Source organism: Symphalangus syndactylus, chromosome 20 (genome assembly GCF_028878055.3).
Source record: "Symphalangus syndactylus isolate Jambi chromosome 20, NHGRI_mSymSyn1-v2.1_pri, whole genome shotgun sequence".
Taxonomy (NCBI): Eukaryota; Metazoa; Chordata; class Mammalia; order Primates; family Hylobatidae; genus Symphalangus; species Symphalangus syndactylus.
In genome coordinates this window covers 17,002,350-17,021,519 of record NC_072442.2, presented here as the reverse complement: position 1 = coordinate 17,021,519, position 19,170 = coordinate 17,002,350, and the positions used below count along the sequence as shown (strand labels likewise).

General features: G+C 42.5%; 1 protein-coding gene, 1 long non-coding RNA gene and 1 pseudogene across 2 annotated transcripts in view; 1 reads left to right on the top strand and 2 right to left on the bottom strand.

The window, feature by feature from the left end:
• Window positions 1-5,583, bottom strand: part of LOC134735193 (uncharacterized) — a 47,001-nt gene extending 41,418 nt beyond the window's left edge. Inside the window, exon 1 of the long non-coding RNA XR_010118007.1 lies at window positions 5,305-5,583. This is a non-coding gene — a long non-coding RNA (uncharacterized lncRNA). The remainder of the gene's footprint in view (window positions 1-5,304) is intronic.
• APPBP2 (amyloid beta precursor protein binding protein 2) overlaps window positions 1,035-19,170 on the top strand; it is an 84,380-nt gene continuing 66,244 nt past the window's right edge. Inside the window, exon 1 of the mRNA XM_055257593.2 lies at window positions 1,035-6,008. Within this exon, the coding sequence (XP_055113568.2) occupies window positions 5,553-6,008 (456 nt within the window). The 5' untranslated portion in view covers window positions 1,035-5,552. The remainder of the gene's footprint in view (window positions 6,009-19,170) is intronic.
• LOC129470504 (splicing factor 3B subunit 6-like) lies at window positions 17,994-18,524 on the bottom strand (annotated as a pseudogene).

Genomic DNA, 19,170 nt, shown 5'->3' with positions numbered 1-19,170 from the left:
CTGTCTCTACTAAAAATACAAAATTAGCTGGGCTTGGTGGCGCATGGCTGTAATTCCAGCTATTCAGGAGGCTCAGGCAGGAGAATCGCTTGAACCCAGGAGGCAAAGGTTGCAGTGAGCTGAGACTGTGCCACTGTACTCCAGCCTGGGCAACAAGAGCGAAATTCTGTCTCAATAAAAAAAAAAAAAAAGAACTTATTCCTGTCATTTTATTTGTTTTCTAATTGTTTTGTGGTCTTGTTTCCTTCCTGTGTTTTCCTGTACTGAAAGTGATTTTCTTTGATATTATTTAGTTTCTTGCCTTTTATTTTTTGTGTATCCATTGTATGTTTTTTGGTTTGAGGCTACCATGAGGGCTTGCAAATACTATCTTATAACCCATTATTATAACCTGATAACAATTTAACACTATTTATATAAACAAACAAGCAAAAAAAAAAAACTAATAAAAACTCTGTCTTAACTTCATCCCTGTTTTTTAACTTTTTGCTATTTTCTTATATAGTCTATGTCTTGAAAAGTTGTCACAGTTATTTTTGATTGGTTCGTCATGTAGTTTTTCTGCTTAGAATAAGTAGTCTGTACACCACGGTTATAGTGTTATAATGTTCTGTGTTCTTCTGTTTATGTCCTATTACCAGTGATTTTGTACCTTCAGATGATTTATTGCTCATTAATATCTTTTTCTTTCTCATTGAAGTACTCCCTTTAGCATTTCTTGAAGGACAGGTCTGGTGTTGAAATTCCTCAGCTTGTGTCAGGGAAACCTCTATTTATCCTTGACCTTTGGGAGTTTGATTATTGAATGCTTTGAGGTAGTCTTCTTTGGGTTAAATCTGTTTGGTGTTCTATAACCTTCTTGTACTTGGATATTGGTATCTTTCTCTAAGTTTGAGAAGTTCTCAGTTATTATCCCTTTGAATAAACTTTCTACACCAATCTCTTTTTCTACCTCCTCTGTAAGGTCAATAACTCTTAGATTTGCCCTTTTTAGGCTATTTTCTAGATCCTGTAGGCATGCTTCATTATTTTTTATTCCTTTTTCTTTTGTCTCCTCTGATCATGATTTTCAAATAGCCTGTCTTCAAGCTCACTAATTCTTTCTTCCGCTTGAACAATTCTGCTATTAAAAGAGATGAGGCTGGGTGTGGTGGCTCACACCTGTAATCCTAGAACTTTGACAGGCTGAAGCAGATACATCACTTGAGCCCAGGAGTTCAAGACCAGCCTGGGCAACATAGCAAAACTATATCTCCACAAAAAAACACAAGCCGAGCATGGTGGTACACACCTGTAGTCTCAGCTACTCAGGGGACTGAGGCAGGAAGACTGCTTGAGCCTGTGAGGCTGAGGCTGTGGTGAGCTGATATCCTGCCACTGCACTCCAGCCTGGGTAACAGACTATGGTCTTGCCTCAAAAAAAACAAACAAAAAAAGATTCTGATGCTTTCTTCAGTATGCTAATTACATTTTTCAGCTCCAGAATTTCTGCTTCTTTTTAATAATTTCAACTTATTTGTTAAGTTTATCTGATAGAATTCTGAATTCCTTCTTTCTGTTATCTTGAATTTCTTTGAGTTTCTTCAACATGGCTATTTTGAATTCTCTGTCTGAAAGGTCTCATATCTCTGTTTCTCTAGGACTGGTTTCTGGTGGTTTCTTTAGTTCATTTGGTGAGGTCATGCTTTCCTGGATGGTGCTGATGCTAGAGGTTCTTCAGTGTCTGGGCATTGAAGAGTTGGACATTATCAGAATCTCCAGTGTCTGGGCTTGTTTGTACTCGTCCTTCTTGGGAAGGCTTTCCAGATATTTCAAAGGACTTCACTACTGTGATCTAAGCTGTATCTGCTTTAGGGGGCACCCCAAGCCTAGTAACGCTGTGGTTCTTGCAGACTTGTAGAGGTACCACCTTGGTGTTCGTGGGTAAGATCCAAGGGAATTCCCTGGATTACCAGGCAGAAACTCTTGTTCTCTTCCCTTACATTCCTTAAACACACAAAGTCTCTCTCTCTGTGCTGAGCTGCCTGGAGCTGGGGGAGGGATTACCCCAAACCCAATAACACTGTAGTTCTCTGAAGTGCTTGCAGACTCTTAGAGGTACCACCTTGATGGTCAAGGACAGCATCTGGGAGAAATTCTCTGGATTACCAGGCAGAGACTCTTGTTCTCTTACCTTACTTTCTCCCAAACAAATGGAATTTCTCTCTCCGTTCTGAGCCACATAAAGCTGGGAGTCGAGTGAGAGAAGTACCCCTGTGGCCACCACCACTATGACTGGACTGGGTTAGAGATGAAGCCAACATAGCATTGGGTCTCACCCAAGACCTGCTGTAATCACTCCTTGGCTACTGCTTATGTTCACTCAAGGCCCTGGGGCTCTACAATTAGCAGGTGGCAAAGCTATCCAGGCATGTGTCCTTCCCTTCAGGGTAGCGAGTTCCCCCAGGCCCTGGGTAGGTCCAGATGTACAGTCCAGGAGTCAGGGACTAGAGTAAAAAAATCTCAGAAGTCTACCTGGTGTTCTACTGTACTGCAGCTGAGCTGGCTCTCAAACCATAAGACACAGTCCTTCCTACTCTTCCCTTTCCTTTCCCAATGGAGACTAGCCTCACTCTGTAACCACCATCACCACAGGCCACAGGGGAGTACTGCCAGACTACCACTGATGTTTCCTTAAGGCCCAGGGGCTCTCAAGTCAGTGTGTGGTGAACGCTGTCTGGCCAGAGACTCCACCGTCAGGGCAGCAGGCTCTACTCTGGACCAGGGCAGGTCAGAAATGCCGTTTAGGAGTCAAGTCCTGGAATCAGGAACCCCAAGGGCCCACTTGGTGCTCTACCCCTCTGTGGCCATGCTGGCACCTGAAGCCAGCAAGTCTCAGAGATTCACCCAAGGTCCTTAACATAGTATCTGGGTATATCTGCTGGTCATTTAGGGCCCAAGGGTTCTTCAGTTAGAAGGTGATGAATACTGCCAGGACTACGTCCTTCTCAGGGGACTTATCCTTTCTGGCAGTTTATCTGCCCTTGGTCAGGACCTCCTAGTCCATCATACACATCTGAATAACTTTCAATCTGAAAGCAGTGAAGAAGGGATCAAGAGGCCCTTCCATCCAGAGTCCTTTGTGACTATATACATTTTTTAATGTCTAACTCAGTCATATGGTTTGGCTGTGTCCCCACCCGAATCTCATCTTGAATTATACTCTGATAACTCCCACATGTTGTGGGAGGGACCCAGTGGGAGATCACTGAATCATGGGGGCGGTTTCTCCCACACTGTTCTTGTGGTAGTCTCATGAGATCTAATGGTTTTATAAGGAGAAACCCTTTTTGGTTGTCTCTTTTTGCCTGCTGCCATCCACATAAGACGTGACTTGCTCCTCCTTGCTTTCTACCATGCTTGTGAGGCCTCTTCAGCCATGTGGAACTGTAAACCCAATAAACCTCTTTCTTTTATAAATTGCCCAGTCGCAGCTATGTCTTTATCAGCAGCATGTAAACGGACTAATACACTCAGCATCTAAGGTCCATAAAGCAATCAATATGTGTGTCTGACACACCTTTACCTGTTTACAGAACTTTAATACAGGTCCTGATTAGCCAAAATGTCCAAGAACATGTGCATTCAATTTTAGGGGATTCATGGATCCCTTCAGGTAGGATTGCTGGATAAAATACAGGTGTCCAGTTAAATGTGAATTTCAGATGAACAACAAAGTTTTTTGTTGTTGTTGTTGTTTGAGACAGGGTCTCACTCTGTCACCCAGGCTGGAGTGCAGTGGCATGATCATGGCTCACTCAACATCCTGGGCTCAAGTAATCCTCCTGCCTCAGACTCCTGAGTAGCTAGGACTACTGGTGCACACCACCACACGTGGCTATTTTTGTAGAGATGCGGTCTTGCTATGTTGCCCAGGCTGGTCACAAATAAGTTTTTAGTATAAGTATGTCCCCTGCCATATTTGCAGAGATACTAATTATTCTTTTATGTGGGGCAGGGATCCTGAGCTTCAAAAGCGCCAGTGTCTAAGAAGTGATGAAGGATTTGCTGAATGAACTGATACACTTGAGTGGCTCCGAGGGCATGAGCAAAACTATTGCATGGAACATACTTACATTTCAAAACCATTTGTTGTTTATCTGACATTAAGATGTGACTGGCATTTGTATTTTTTTTTTTTTTTTTTGAGAAGGAGTCTCACTCTGTTGCCCGGGCTGGAGTGCAGTGGTGCGATCTTGGCTCACTGCAAGCTCCGCCTCCCAGGTTCACGCCATTCTCCTGCCTCAGCCTCCTGAGTAGCTGGACTACAGGCACCCGCCACCACGCCTGGCTAATTTTTTGTATTTTTAGTAGAAACGGGGTTTCACCGTGTTAGCCAGGATGGTCTTGATCTCCTGACCTCGTGATCCACCCACCTTGGCCTCCCAAAGTGCTGAGACTACAGGTGTGAGCCACCGCGCCCAGCCTTGTATTTTTTTACTTGCTAAATCTGGCAATCTGATCTTGAGGTCATCCACAGCTTTCCTAGGTTCATAGTACAGAGTAAGAATTTATATAGACTGAAGAAGATTAAGAGTGTTTCTTTATTTTTTGTGGAATTATTTAACCACTTAACACTGAAGTACCAGGTGAAGGGTAAATTGAAAGAACTCTTTCCACTTCTTTCAGCTCTAAATATCAATCAGGACATTATTATTATTGCTGTTTTCTGGACTTACATCGTTATAGAGTGACTATGAGTTTGATAGTGTCACCAACAATTATAGCCAATAATTTCCATGTTAAATTCCTAGAACAGAAATATGTTGCATCAAATTCTTGAAATCGCAGACTTAGGAAATTAAGTTACATAAACTGCAGATGTTCAGGCTGAGGAAGGAAAGAAGCTGAAACAAGTACTCTCAATTATTTAACAATTCCTTGAAGCCGCCACTGTAACTCTGGGAATTGAAATACCATTAAGTCCTATCACGGCCACCACTTAGACTTTTTTCTCTTACTCTTATTTGTAATTCCATAATCAAGCTAGTTTTCCTACTTAGTTCTGGGGCAGGAGTTTTCTTTTTTCGGAAATTTCATTTGGATAAAGAAACATGGTCAAAAAGTTACAACGGTGCAAATGGTTATACAAAGAAAAACAAGTCTCTCTTCTATCGTTACCCCTAGTTCCTGGACCGCGGGTTCTTAACTTGGGTTAGGAACTGCAGTCTAAGGGTTTCTAGCGTAATGTGAATTTTCTCAATGCATAATTTTCAATGTACAGATAATTTTGCTCGTTTGTAGGGAGAGGATCCAAACTTTTACCTGAGCCTCAAAAGGGTCCATGATGCAGAGAACCTGCTGAAGTAACCGATGCGTCCGAGTGACTCGGAAAGGGGGTGGTGCAGATATCCTGTAATAATTTGTCCCCGTGTGAAAAGTCTACCCCTATCCACTCCGCTCCACTCCGGAGCCGCTTGGAAGCAACGCTCTCAGTGGGGTGCAACCAGCTCTTCCTAAGTTTTCCTCCTGCCGCATTCCTCCCCTCCGGCGCGTCGGCGTGCGCTTACGTCATGACGCCGCACACGCAGCCCCGCCCCTGCAGAGATCGGCGCTGGGACGGAACCCGGGTTCCTCTCAAACCGGGATTGCGACGCTTTGGCCTGGCTGGCCGCTGTTCTCTGTCCCACTTTTTATTCGGGCCTGCGTCCGCTGCCGCCGTCCCTCAGTTTGCCCCCGGAGGAGGCAGGGCGGCCCTGCGTTCTGCCGTGCGCCCGCGTGGCTGCCACCGCCCCTCCGAATCCTCCGGGGCCGCAGAGGGGTTCGCTACGGAGGGAGGCGGGGGCCTTCGGGAGGAGGAGGCGGAGGAGGCGGAGGAGGAGGGAAGGAAGATGGCGGCCGTGGAACTAGAGTGGATCCCAGAGACTCTCTATAACACCGCCATCTCCGCTGTCGTGGACAACTACATCCGCTCCCGCCGAGACATCCGCTCCTTGCCCGAGAACATCCAGTTTGATGTTTACTACAAGGTATGCGCCGTGGGCCTGCTCTCTGCTCTCCTCCAGCAGCCCCGGGGCCGCACCCCCTTCCACGTCTGCGAACCCCTGCAGTTAACCCCTCACCCTTCGCAGCAGGCTTGCCTCTCGAAACGTCTGGTGCGGTGTCTGCATTGCCAGTGGAGAAGCACCGCATCTCTCTATGCCCTGTCTCTTAAGCTTTGGGGCCTTGAAATAATCTTCCTGAGGAGTCTTGCCCCCTGTTGGTGTTCCGTTCTACACAGTGGCCCTCTTGGGTAGGCCTTTTGCGTGGACTTCCTCTATCGCGCACCTGTCCCACCTAGTCCTTTCCTTCTAGCCCGTATCTTCAGGATATTTTCCATCCTCTCCTTCCAATTAAGTGTCAGCATCAGCTGGACTTTTTTCCGTGCTCCTCCCACCACCCCTTCCTACTTTCTCATCTCGCCGCCTTCCTTCCCCGGGTGTTTTGGGGTTTTTGCTTCGTGTTTCTTCGTTTCTCCTTTCTTTTCTCAATTGGGAAGGAGTTAGGGATTATTGGAAATAATCTGTGTTTTATTTGCATATTCTTTAAAGCTTTGATTTTTTTGTGGGAGAGGAGGGGCTCTGTACTTGATGTAGGGATTTTGTGAAAATGGGAGTGCTGATCAACTGTTTGAAGAGGACAGGGAGAGATCTTTACTGAAAGAAAAAAATATTTTAGATTATGTTCCTGTGTTTGAAAGTTGCAATCTTGCAGCATTCTTAAATCACTCCCCCTCAAAAATCTGAACAGCAAGTCTCCCAAGCCACTCTCCAAGGAGTTTCAAGGGTAAGTGTCCTTAGATGTGGACTATTTTTGCAGTGTTTTCAGAGTGTGGAGAACTTTATGGACTCAGAGCCTGCCTTTTTCTCTCCCCCACATTTGAATGTCAACACTGGATTTATTATTCAGTCCTCCTTGTCTTGGATCCGCGTCGATAACTCCTAGTGTCCAGTAGCCACCCATGCAAAATGTGATTAGAAGTAGAATGTAATTTATTTTTTAGACCTTAAATACTTCCTCTTGATCTGTAAGTTGGCTGGAACAGTGTAAACTGATATTTTAACAGATGTTTATGTTCTTATGTATGTACGGTGTTTTATGGCAGTTTTATTGGGAAGATTGCCTGCTTTCTCCACCCCTAGAATTTTTTTTTTTTTTTCAGAGTTAGCAGTTGATGGGCTGCATTCTACTAAATCCAGCTGCTTTGCACCAATTCTAACAATTAAAGTGGGGTTCCCCCTTAAATTATTTGGAGAAGATTCATTTAGGTCATGCGTATTATTATTTTGGATTTCGAGAAAAAGCTCCCTTTATTCCTAATCCCTTTGATACATTGATTTACTTTTGTGTATTCTAAAGAAATTTTGTTCACTTAAGATACATTCCTCCCCAGGAAGGGCAAATTAGATTTGTCTTTCTCAGCCTGGGAAACTGCAGCTTTGTGTGTGCTCTCTGTCCATTTTATTAAATCATATGTAATCTTGTACCTCATATGTAATCTCTCAGAGGAAATCATTGGGAATGTAATCCAAGTGTATTTACTAGTTGAATTCGTTCAAAATACTTGAATATCTTCTAGTAACTTTCACTTCTAATTGAAACTTTTCATTTGAAGATTATTAGTATGAATAGATGGTGCTTTTGTCAGAATTTCTGTTTCACATAATTCACACAGTTTTAATATTGCTCCTTTTTGGTAAACTTTTACTTCTTAATAGTTGTATGCTTACTGGGAGTATGGCACTGTGCTAAGAGGAGGGAAGTGTTAAACATGTGCCTGTAACTATGTTAAGTGCTTTTCAGTGTTATCTTGTTTAATCTTCAGAATTAAACTGTGAAGTAGAGTACAGTATAACCCTGCTTTATTGGTGAGAAAGTTAAGTAGTTTAATTAAGGTCTCAAACCTGATATTTAGTTCCTGAGTTCCTTGCTCTTTTACTTAGATGTCTATCTTAAGATAGTAGGTTATTTTAATGAAAGATATTATAACACTAATTTTTTTATTAGCTTCTATAGAAGTGGAGTGAAAGTCAGTCCCTGGACTCTATTTTAGTCTTTAATGGAGATATAAGAAGAAATTATTCTTTTTATTAAAATTAAAAAATATAGAGATGGGGTCTCGCTGTTTTGCCCTAGCTGGTCTTGAACTCCTGGGCTCAAGCTATCCTCCTGCCTCAGCCTACTGAGTAGCTGAGGCTACAGGCATATGCCACCGCACCTGGCTTTTCTTCCTTTTAAACACCATTAGCATATACATATAAGAAACTTTTTTTGTGGAGACAGGATCTTGCTCTGTTGCCCAGGCTGGAGTGCAGTCGTGATCATAGCTCACTGCAACCTTGAACCCCTGGGCTTAAGCAATCTTTCCATCTCAGCCTCCTGAGCAGCTGGAACTACAGGTGCATGCCACCCATGCCTAGCTAATTTTTTTTTTTAATTTTTAGTATAGATGAGGTCTTGATATATTGCCCAGGCTGGAAAAACTTTTTAAAGCAATATAACTGCACACATAAATATAAGATACTCACCCCCTGCCCAGCTTGTGAAAATTTTAGGAAGCTTACTGTTTCTGCACTTTAAAGCCAAGGAGAATCTCGTAATTACAGCTCTCTTGCAGTCCAAATTACCATCAGTAGGCATAGTCATAGACAAAATTGTAGTATTTGTGGAATCATAAATTTCCCCATTCTGCTTGTTTGGTGTAGTACAGTATGACTGTGTTAATTTTTGTAATAGCTTCAGATAAAGGCACAATCGTAAAGCATTAGGAGATGGGGTTATGAAATGAGTGGAAGGTAAAGAAGTAGGAATGTTGACTGCTCCCTAAGCAGGGAAGGGAGAGCATAGAAAGGGTAAAATATGAAATGTTTTTTGTTTTCTTTTTTTAAAAAGCATGGAAGACATTAGAATATATTTGTTGGCTGAGTGGCAGAAACTGAGAGAGTGAGGTTGAGTATCCAAGTGTGGTGGGAAATAAGTTATGGAGCAAGGTCCCTCGGCAGGAACATGAGTTGATGAGTCTTGCCTGTTTTTGGTCTTTCCTCCTTCACCGTGCATAAATTAAGGTATTATCCTTATATTGGAGTTGGGGAAAGAACTCTTCTTCTAAGATCGGAACAAAAGAATTAAAGATGTAAAGGTGCAGGGCTCACACCCATAATTCCAACACTTTGGGAAGCTGAAGCAGGCGGATTGCTTGAGCACAGGAGTTCAAGACCAGCCCGGGCAACATAGTGAGACCCCTTCTCTACAAAAAGTAGAAAAAATTATCCAGGCATGGTGGTGCATGCCTGTCATCCCAGCTACTCAGGAGGCTGAGGTGAGAGGATTGCTTGAGATCAGGAGGTCAGAGCCTGCAGTGAGCTGTGATTGTGCCACTGCACTCCAGCCTGGGCAACAGAGAGAGATCCTTTCTCAAAACAAAGCAAGTCGTTAATATAGGTAGGTTTGTAAGAATGATTGTCACAAATTAGGAGGTGAGTTCATTTGCTGAGGGTAAGTGATAGGAGTGGTAGCTTTTATATAGGAAGTCTAAACAGAAGTTGGGAATGTCTACTGAGGTGTATGAGAAGGGAAGATGACTAAAAATATGTAAAAGAATAGACAGTTCAATAAAAATCAGAACCCTACACAATACAGTCATGTGTTGCTTAATGACGGGGATATGTTCTGAGAAATGCATTGTTAGGCAATTTCATGCTTGTGGGAACATCAGAGAGTATATTTACACAAGCCTAGGTGGTGCAGTCTACTACACACCTAGGTTATATGGGATAGCCTATTGCTCTTAGGCTACAAACTCATATAGCCTGTTACTTTACTGAGTACCGTAGGCAGTTGTAACACAATAGTAAGTGCTTGTGTATCTAAACCAGGGGCGTCCAATCTTTTGGCTTCCCTGGGCCACATTGGAAGAAGATAAATCGTCTTGGGCCACACATAAAATACACTAACGATAGCTGATAAGCTGAGGAAAAAAAAAATCTCATAATGTTTTAAGTTAACGAATTTCTTTCGGGTCTCATTCAAAGCTGTCCTGGGGGCCAGGTGCGGTGGCTCATGCCTGTAATCCCAGCTCTTAGGGAGACAGAAACGGGAGGATAGCTTGAACTCAGGAGTTCGAGACCTGCCTGGGCAATAAAGCGAGACCCCATTCTTCACAAAAAGAAAAAAAAAGTGTAACTCAAAGCTGACCTGGGCCACATGCAGCCCGCTGGCTGTGCATTGGGCAAGCTTCATCTAAACATAGAAAAGGTACAGTATAAAAGATAAGAAATGGTACATCTGTATAGGGCACTTACCGTGAATGGAGCTTTTAGGACTGGAAGTTGCTCTGGTAAGTCAGTGAGTGAGTGGTGAGTGAATGTGAAAGCCTAAGACATCACTGTACACTACTGTAGATGTTATAAACAGTGTATACTTAGACTACTCTAAATTAATGTTAAAAAATAAAGTAATTGGACTACAATGTCACTAGGCAATAGGAACTTTTCAGCTCTATTATAATCTTCTGGGGCCACCTTTTTGTTTGCAGTTGGTTGTTGACTGAAACTTTATGTGGCATGTGATCGTAATGCTTGGATTCTGAAAGTTTTCTCTCCAAGGGCGTGCAACCATTTTGGTATAAAAGCGGGTAAGATGAAGTGAAAGAATTGTAAGGCAGATGGAGTGATATATGCCTGTAGTCCCATCCTAGCTACACAGGAATCTGAGGCAGGAAGATGGTTTGAGCCCAGAAGTTGGAGGTTGTAGTGTGCTAGCTGTGGTCGTGCCTGTGAATACTGCACTCCAGCCTGGGCAACACGATTATCTCTTAAAAGAAAATTCTAGAACTCTATACAGAGTGAAAGGAAATAGAGACAGGGCTGTGTTCTTATTCTAAAGAATGAAGTTTATGGCCAGGCGTGGTAGCTCACATCTGTAATCCCAACAGTTTGGGAGGCTGAGCCGGGAGGGTCTCTTGAGTCCAGGAGTTCAAGGCTGGCCTGGGCAATGTAGTGAGACTCCATCTCTTTAAAAAAATGAAGTTTATGATGTTTTTATTTTAACTATTGAAGGTCTATTTTGTGCTTTTTCCAAATACAAAGTGTGCCATAGAGTTAAACTTTGTCTGGGTGAAGTGTTTCAGCAATGTGTTCTATGTATTGTTTTCACAATCTTAATTTTTTTTTTTTTTTAAACAGAGTCTTGTTCTGTTGCCTGGGCTGGAGTGCATAGGCACAATCTCGGCTCACTGCATCCTCTGCCTCCCAGGTTCAAGTGATTCTCCTGCCTCAGCCTCCCAAGTAGCTGGAATTACAGGCACCTGCCACCACATCCAGCTAATTTTTGTATTTTTAGTAGAGATGGGGTTTTACCATGTTGGCCAGGCTGGTCTTGAACTCCTGACCGCAGGTGATCCGCCTGCCTGAGCCTCTCAAAGTGCTGGGATTACAGGAGTGAGCCACTGCGCCCAGCCTCCTTAATGATTTTTTTAAAAATTAAAGTATTATGCTGAAAAGAAAAAACAAAATAAAAATAAATACCATGCTGAAAACCATACTAATTAGGTTCTGATTTAGGATCAGAGTTAATTTTTTCTTTTTCTCTGTGTATTTCAGTTGTATAGCTACATACAGCCTGAACTAACATTCAGTTTTCTGAGAATTTAAAAAAATTCACTGATGGCCAGGCATGGTAGCTCATGTCTGTAATCTCAGCACTTTGGGGCCATGGTGGGAGGGTTTTTTTTGAGTCCAGGAGTTTGAGACCAGCCTGGGCAACATAGTGAGATCCCATCTCTAGAACAAAGAAAAAATTAGCCATGTGTGGTGTTGCATGCCTATAGTCTCAGCTACTCAGGAGGCTGAGGCAGGAGGATTGCTTGAGGGGAGGCTGAGGTTGCAGTGAGCTGTCATTGCATCACTGTACTCCAGCCTGGGTGACAGGGTGAGACCTTGTCTCAAAAAAAAAAAAAAATTAAATTTGGCTACTAAAATTATAAAAGTATCAGAATAAATTATTGGGTCAATATTCTGCAATGGGAAATGACCAAAATTTCTTCTTTAAAGAAATTGTTTTTCTTTCTTTTTTAAGAGACAAGGCCTCACTCTGTCTCCCAGGCTGTAGTGCAGTGGCATAATCATATCTCACTGCAGCCTTGGACTCTTGGCCCCAAGTGATCCTCCTGCCTCATCGTCCCTTGTAGCTAGGACTACAGATGCATGCCACCACACCTGGTTAATTAAAAAAAAAAATTTTCTCCTTCATGTAGGAGATAACAACAAAAAAAACCTTAAAATTTTTTTTTTTTGTAGAGACCGACCGTATCTAACTGTGTTGCCCAAGCTGGTCTTGAACCTTAGCCTCAAGCAGTCTTCCCACCTCAGCCCTGCAAAGTGCTGGGATTACAGGTGTGAGTCACTGTGCCTAGCCTAAAAAAATATTTTTAAGGTAATGTACAAATTATGAAAATGTCAAACACTATAAAAATAAGTGGCCAGGAGCAGTGGCTCATGCGTGTAATCCCAGCACTTTGGGAGACCAAGGCGGGAGGATTGCTTGAGCCCAAGAGTTTGAGACCAGCCTGGGCAACATAGGGAGACACTGTCTTTACCAGAAAAAAAAAAAAAAATTTATTCAGGCATGGTGGTGCATGCCTGTGGTCCCAGTTGCTTGGGAGGCTGAGGTGGAAGGATCATTTGAAGCTTGGTAAGTCGAGGCCGCTCAGTGAGCTGTGATTGTGCCACTGCACACTAGCCTGGGCAACACAGTGAGAACTTGTCTCAAAGGGAAAAGAAAAAAAGTAATATAAAAATAATTTAAAAATCTATCTTTACCTCTTGTCTTATCTTGCCAACACTGTAATGCCATCTTGGCATGAAGAAGGCATTTCTAAGAATGAAACCAAAGCCCAGAAGGAAAAAAAAGAGATTGATGTGTTGGAATGCATTAAAAAGTAGAGCAGGGAGCAGTGTCTCACTCTTGTAATCTGAGAACTTTGGGAGGCCAAGGTGGGAGGATGGCTTGAGCCTAAGAGTTCTAGACCTACCTGGGCAACATAGGGAGACCCTGTCTCTACAAAAAAATTAAAAATTAGCCAGGCATCGTGGCACATGCCTGCGGTCCCAGCTACTCAGGAGGATCGCTTGGGCCTGGGAGATTCAAGGCTGCAGTGAGTGGTTATCATGACACTGCACTCTGAACCTCCAGAGTGAGACCCTCTCTCTCTCTCTCTCACGCACACACACACACACACACACACACACACACACAAAAGCTGGGCATGATAGCTCATGCCTATAATCCCAGCACTTTGAGAGGCCAAGGCAGGCAGATTGCTTAAGCCTAAGAGTTCAAGACTAGCCTGGGTAACATGGCAAAATGGTGTCTCTACCAAAAACAATAAAAAATTAGCTAGGCATGGTGACATACACCTGTAGTGCCAGTTACTTGGGAGAATTGCTTGAGCCCAGGATGCGGAGGTTGCAGTGAGCCAAGATCATGCTACTGCACTGAGAATGAGACTGTCTCAAAAAAAAAAAAAAAAAAAAAAAAGGAAATTGTAAGCACACTTTAAAAAAACACTATGCAGATGACAGCATTTGACAGATGAAGGGCATGTTTTCTAATACAGAAAGATCTAATGCTAATCAGTTTGAAAAAGGCAGCTAAGGCAACTAATTCATGTCCCAAAAACCAGCTTACAGAAGAGGAAATATGAATGGCCAATGAACATTAAAAGATACTCAACCGAAATACAAATTCAAATGCAAGATGAAGCCAGATGCAAGGTAATCATGATGATGAAGAAAGAAAATCTGGAGGAATTCAACTTGTTACCTGGCTATAACAATTAAGGTAATATGATATTGGCACATGGATTGACAAATAGACCAATGGATCGAAATGGACAGTCCAGAAACAGACTGACACATATACTATCACTTGTATTATGATAAAAGTGACACAGCACTATGATAGGGAAAGTCAAATTAATGGTATTGGTTAATTAATTTCTGTATCAGGGAAGAAAGTATCTTGACTTTACCTCACACCACACACAAAAGTCATTTCCAGATAAATTGCTGACCTAAATATGAAAAAAGTTTTTTAGAAAAGAATTTTCTTTATGTCAGCAAAGATTAATTTGGATCTCAAAGTGGTTAAATATAAAGGAAGTGTGATAAATTGGTGCTATATTAAGATCAAGAACATCTCATCAAAAGATATCATTAAGCAAGTGAAGAGTCAAGCCACAGAGTGGGAGAAGATATTTGCAGTACTTGTATCTGACAAAGGACTCATTGTACACCTAAAGAACTGTACGTTAATAGCAGAGAAAAGGCCGAGCATGGTGGCTCACGCCTGTAATCCCAGCACTTTGGGAGGCCAAGGCAGGTGGATCACCTGAGGTCAGGAGTTCAAGACCAGCCTGGCCAACATGGTGAAACCCCATCTCCACTAAAAATAAAAAAATTAGCCAGGCATGGTGACAGGCACTTGTAATCCCAGCTATTTGGGAGTCTGAGGCAGGAGAATTGCTTGAACCCAGGAGACGGAGGCTGCAGCGAGCTGAGATCGCGCCATTGCACTCCAGGCTGGGCGACACAGCGAGAAAAATACTCAGTTTTTTGTTCGTTTGTTTGTTTTTTGAAGAGAATTTGAATAGGCATCCCAAAAGAGAATTTTCAAAAGGCCAAACATTTAGAAAGAAACTCAACCTTATTTTGTCTTCAGAGAAGTACTGTTTTACTGTACAGCCATCACAGTGACTCAATGAAAATGTTAGCAAGGATATGGAGAAATAAAAAACTCTTCATACATTGTTAATGGGAATATAAGTTGATATGCCGTTTTGGAAAAGTAGCATTATCTACTAAAACTGATCATAATAAACATACCCTGTAATCCAGTAATGCTACTTCAAGATATATACACTTGTGAATGTTCATAGCACTGCTATTCATAATAGCCCAAAGGTGGAAACTGTCCAAATACCCATCAATAGAAGAATATTAATAAGTAGTGGGATAGTCATGTAGTAGAATATTACACAATGAAAATGAATGAACAGCAGCTACTTGAAATAATATGAATGAATTTTGCAAATGATAATTAGTGAAATAAACCAGTCACAGGAATATATACCAGAGGTTCCTAAACTTTCTCCCTTTATAACCCTTGGTTCATGGCAACCCCAGGCCAAAAGAAATACCTGACAGTTCTGTTTATTAAGTAGTTAGATCCAAAAAAACTTCGTATTATTTATGTCCTAACAACTTAAGATCTGTTTTTTAAAATGCACAAAAATTGAAAGAAAAAAACTTTCATTCTTAGACAACCACATTAACTGATGGGATGTTTGTTTGTTGGGCACTGTACAGCATCTCAAACCTTGGAATCAGATTGGATACCACCACTCTCATCTTTTTTTTTTTTTTTTTTTTTTTTGAGAGGGAGTCTCACTCTTTTGCCGAGGCAGGAGTGCAGTGGCATGATCTCTGCTCACTGCAACCTCTGCCTTCTGGGTTCAAGCAGTGCTGCCTCAGCCTCCCCAGTAGCTGGGATTACAGGTGTGCACCACCACACCTGGGTACTTTTTTATATTTTTGGTAGAGACGGGTTTTCACCATGTTGGCCAGGCTGGTCTCCAACACCTGACCTCAAGTGATCTGCCTGTCTCGGCCTCCCAGAGTGTTGGGATTACAGGCGTGAGCCGCCGTGCCCAGCTTCATCTGATGTTCCATATTGACTTTTGCATATTACTCTTTTTATCACAGCAACCACTGAAAACACAGCTTCATAAAGATGTCATTGAAAGCAATGTAGTATACCAGTCTAGTAGTTGGTATAGTGCATTGCAGATGTTGAATGTTGTTTCTCTCAAATTAAGAATATCTTGCAGTGCCTCAGGGCACCTTGGTGCACAGTTTGGAAACTGGATGTATAATATATGATCCCATTTGTATGAAGTTCAAAACAGGCAAAATTTAGTTGTTGGAAGTTGGGAGACGCTATTCTTGGACAGTAGTGGCGAGGCAGGGAGAGATGTGAGGGGAGGCTTCTGAGATTCTGGTTATACTTTTTTTATTATCTGGATGCTGGTTACAAGTGAAAAATTTATCAAGCTTCACATTTAAAATATGAGTTGTTCGCTCTTCTGTATGCATGTTATACTTTGATTTAAAAATGTTAAAATAGGCTGGGCGTGGTGGCTCATGCCTGTAATCCCAGCACTTTGGAAGGCCAGGGTGGGTGGATGGCTTGAGTTCAGGAGTTCAAGACCAGGCTTGCCAACATGGTGAAACCCCATGTCTACTAAAAGTACAAAAATTAGCCAGGCATGGTGGCTGGTGCCTGTAATCCCAGCTACTTGAAAGGCTGAGGCAGGAGATCTGCTTGAACCCGGGAGATGGAGGTTGCAGTGAGCCAAGATCGCGCCACTGCACTCCATCCTGGGTGACAGGGTGAGACTCTGTCTCAAAAAAAAAAAAAAATTAAAATAGGCCAGGCGCAGTAGTTCATGCCTGTAATCCCAGCACTTTGGGAGGCCGAGGTGGGTGGATTACTTGAGGTCAGGAATTCGACACCAGCCTGGACAACATAGTGAAACCCCGTCTCTACTAAACATACAAAAATTAGCTGGGCGTGGTGGCGGGTACCTGTAATCCCAGCTACTTGGGAGGCTAAGGCAGAAGAATCACTTGAACCTGGGAGGTGGCAGTTGCAATGAGCTGAGATTGCACTGCTGCACCCCAACCTAGGCGACAGAGTGAGACCCTGTCTCAAATAAAAAATTTAAAAAAAAAGTTTTAAAATGACATCAGCCTTCACCTATCAGATTGTCATGCTTTAAAAATTCAAATCACTCATACCTTTTAACCAACAATACAATTTAAAGAATTTTTCCTCCAGGAATACTTGTTGAATGTGTGGAAAATCCTATTAGAGGATATTCAGTGTTTGTTCATAAACACCATTGTTTATGATGGCAAAAATTGAAAACAACCATATGCTAATCAGGAATGGAATATCATAGTGCATTTATAAAGAACGAGTATTCTATATGTACTGGAGTAGAGATGCCAGAACATAGAGCAAGTAGGGAGAATAAAAAGTTTGTTACAAAGTAGTGTGAATAGAATCATCTTATGTGTGTGTTTTGTTTTTGGTTTTTTTTGGTAGAAACGGGATCTGGCTCTGTTGCCCAGGCTGGTCTTGAGTTCCTGGCGTTAGGCGGTCTTCCTGCCTTGGCTTCCTAAAGTGCTGGCATTATAGGTATGAGCCACCTTGCCTAGCCTCCACTGTGGGTGTTTTGTTTGTTTGTTTTGAGAGAGGGTCTTGCTCTGTTACCCAGGCTGGAATGCAGTGGTGCAATCACCACTTACTACGACCTCCACCTCCTAGGCCCAAGTGATCCTCCCTAGTAGCTGGGACTTACAGGTGTGTACTGCATGCTCAGCTACTTTTTGTATTTTTTGTAGAGATAAGGTTTTGCCGTGTTGTTCAGGCTGGTGTTGAACTCCTGGGTTCAAGTGATCTTCCTGCCACAGCCTTCCAAAGTGTTGGGATTATAATGGTGTGAGCCACCATGCCTGGCTGTGTGTGTGTGTGTTTTTTTTTTAATGTGGGGAAAATATGTATATTTATGTGTTTGCATTGAAAGAAGAATATAGGGGAACACAACAAAATTTTAATGGTGTTTACTCAAGGGGTAGGATCGCAGTTGCTTTTTACTTTGTACATATATGCTCTATTTTTTTTTTTTTTTTTTTTTTTCTGAGACAGAGTTTCACTCTTCTTGCCCAAGCTGGAGTGCAGTGGCATCTGCAACCTCTGCTTCCCAGGTTCAAGCGATTCTCCCACCTCAGCCTCCCGAGTAGCTGGGATTACAGGTGCCTCCTACCATGCCCGGCTAATTTTTTGTATTTTTAGTAGAAATGGGGTTTCACCATGTTAGCCAGGCTGGTCTCGAACTCCTGACCTCAGCTGATCCTCCCGCTTCGGCCTCTCAAAGTGCTGGGATTACAGATGTGAGCCACCGCGCCCGCCCTCAAAATAAAAATGTAGAAAACATTGATTTTGGTGGATCTATCTTGACAACCGTATTTCTCCATGAGAAGCTTCAGCTGTTCCTCCTTCTTTGTGTCCGTCTTCTGAAATGCCCTGTTGGCATTATAGTACAAAACCACAAGTTATCTGTCACAAAAATTGAATCCCGATAGGTGATCACAAGCATTCTTGGCAACAAAAATGTCTTCATAGACCACATAAGCCGTTCCTCTAGTTTCAGGTGTGTTCTCCACTCTGATTTGATGAATAGTTCCATATTTCCCAAATATACATTGATGCAGCTGTGATTGTGTATGGCAAATTTCTTATATATAATATCTGATTTACTTCAGGTGGAAGTCGAATGCTCGCCCTCTTGGCCGCTTGCATTGCTGTCTTGGCAGGCTGATGAGGTTACTGTAGCAAAAACTGAAATTCTTCTGGACACCTTCCGAGCTCGCTGGGCTTTAGGCGCTGCACGGCGTCAGGGGCAGGACGTCAACACCCAAGCCCAGCTAATTTTTGTATTTTTAGTAGAGATGGGGTTTCACCATGTTGGCCAGATGGTCTCGATCTCCTAACCTCATGATCCACCCACCTCGGCCTCCCAAAGTGCTGGGATTACAGGCGTGAGCCACCGCGCCCGGCAGAAAGTGTTTTCTTATAGCTATACTGCCCTCTCCTTCTGTCTCATGGAAACACTTCTGATTTTCACCACATATTGATAGTGAAGCTTCAAGAAGAGAAGCTGAGAAACTTATCCCAAATATAGAGATTGTTGGTATATATTGTGTTATGTATGACTGGTTATTGCTGGCTAGTTCTTACATCTAACTAGATTTTTGTTTTGAACTTCCATTTGTGCTGTGGTAACATCTCCTACCACTAACAAAATCATACTATCTTGAAAATTATGCCATTGACCTATAAAGTGAGGTATAGAGTTGGAGCATCTGGGTAAATACACATAAGTTCATTCTTTTAACCATTGGGGGGAAAAAACTCTTAATTTCTTGTTTCATTGATGGTTGACCTAGTGACACCACCATCATAAATGGACAGCATATGTAAGTTTTAGTAAAGGGTTGCCCTTTTATTTGAATATTATCTGAAATGACA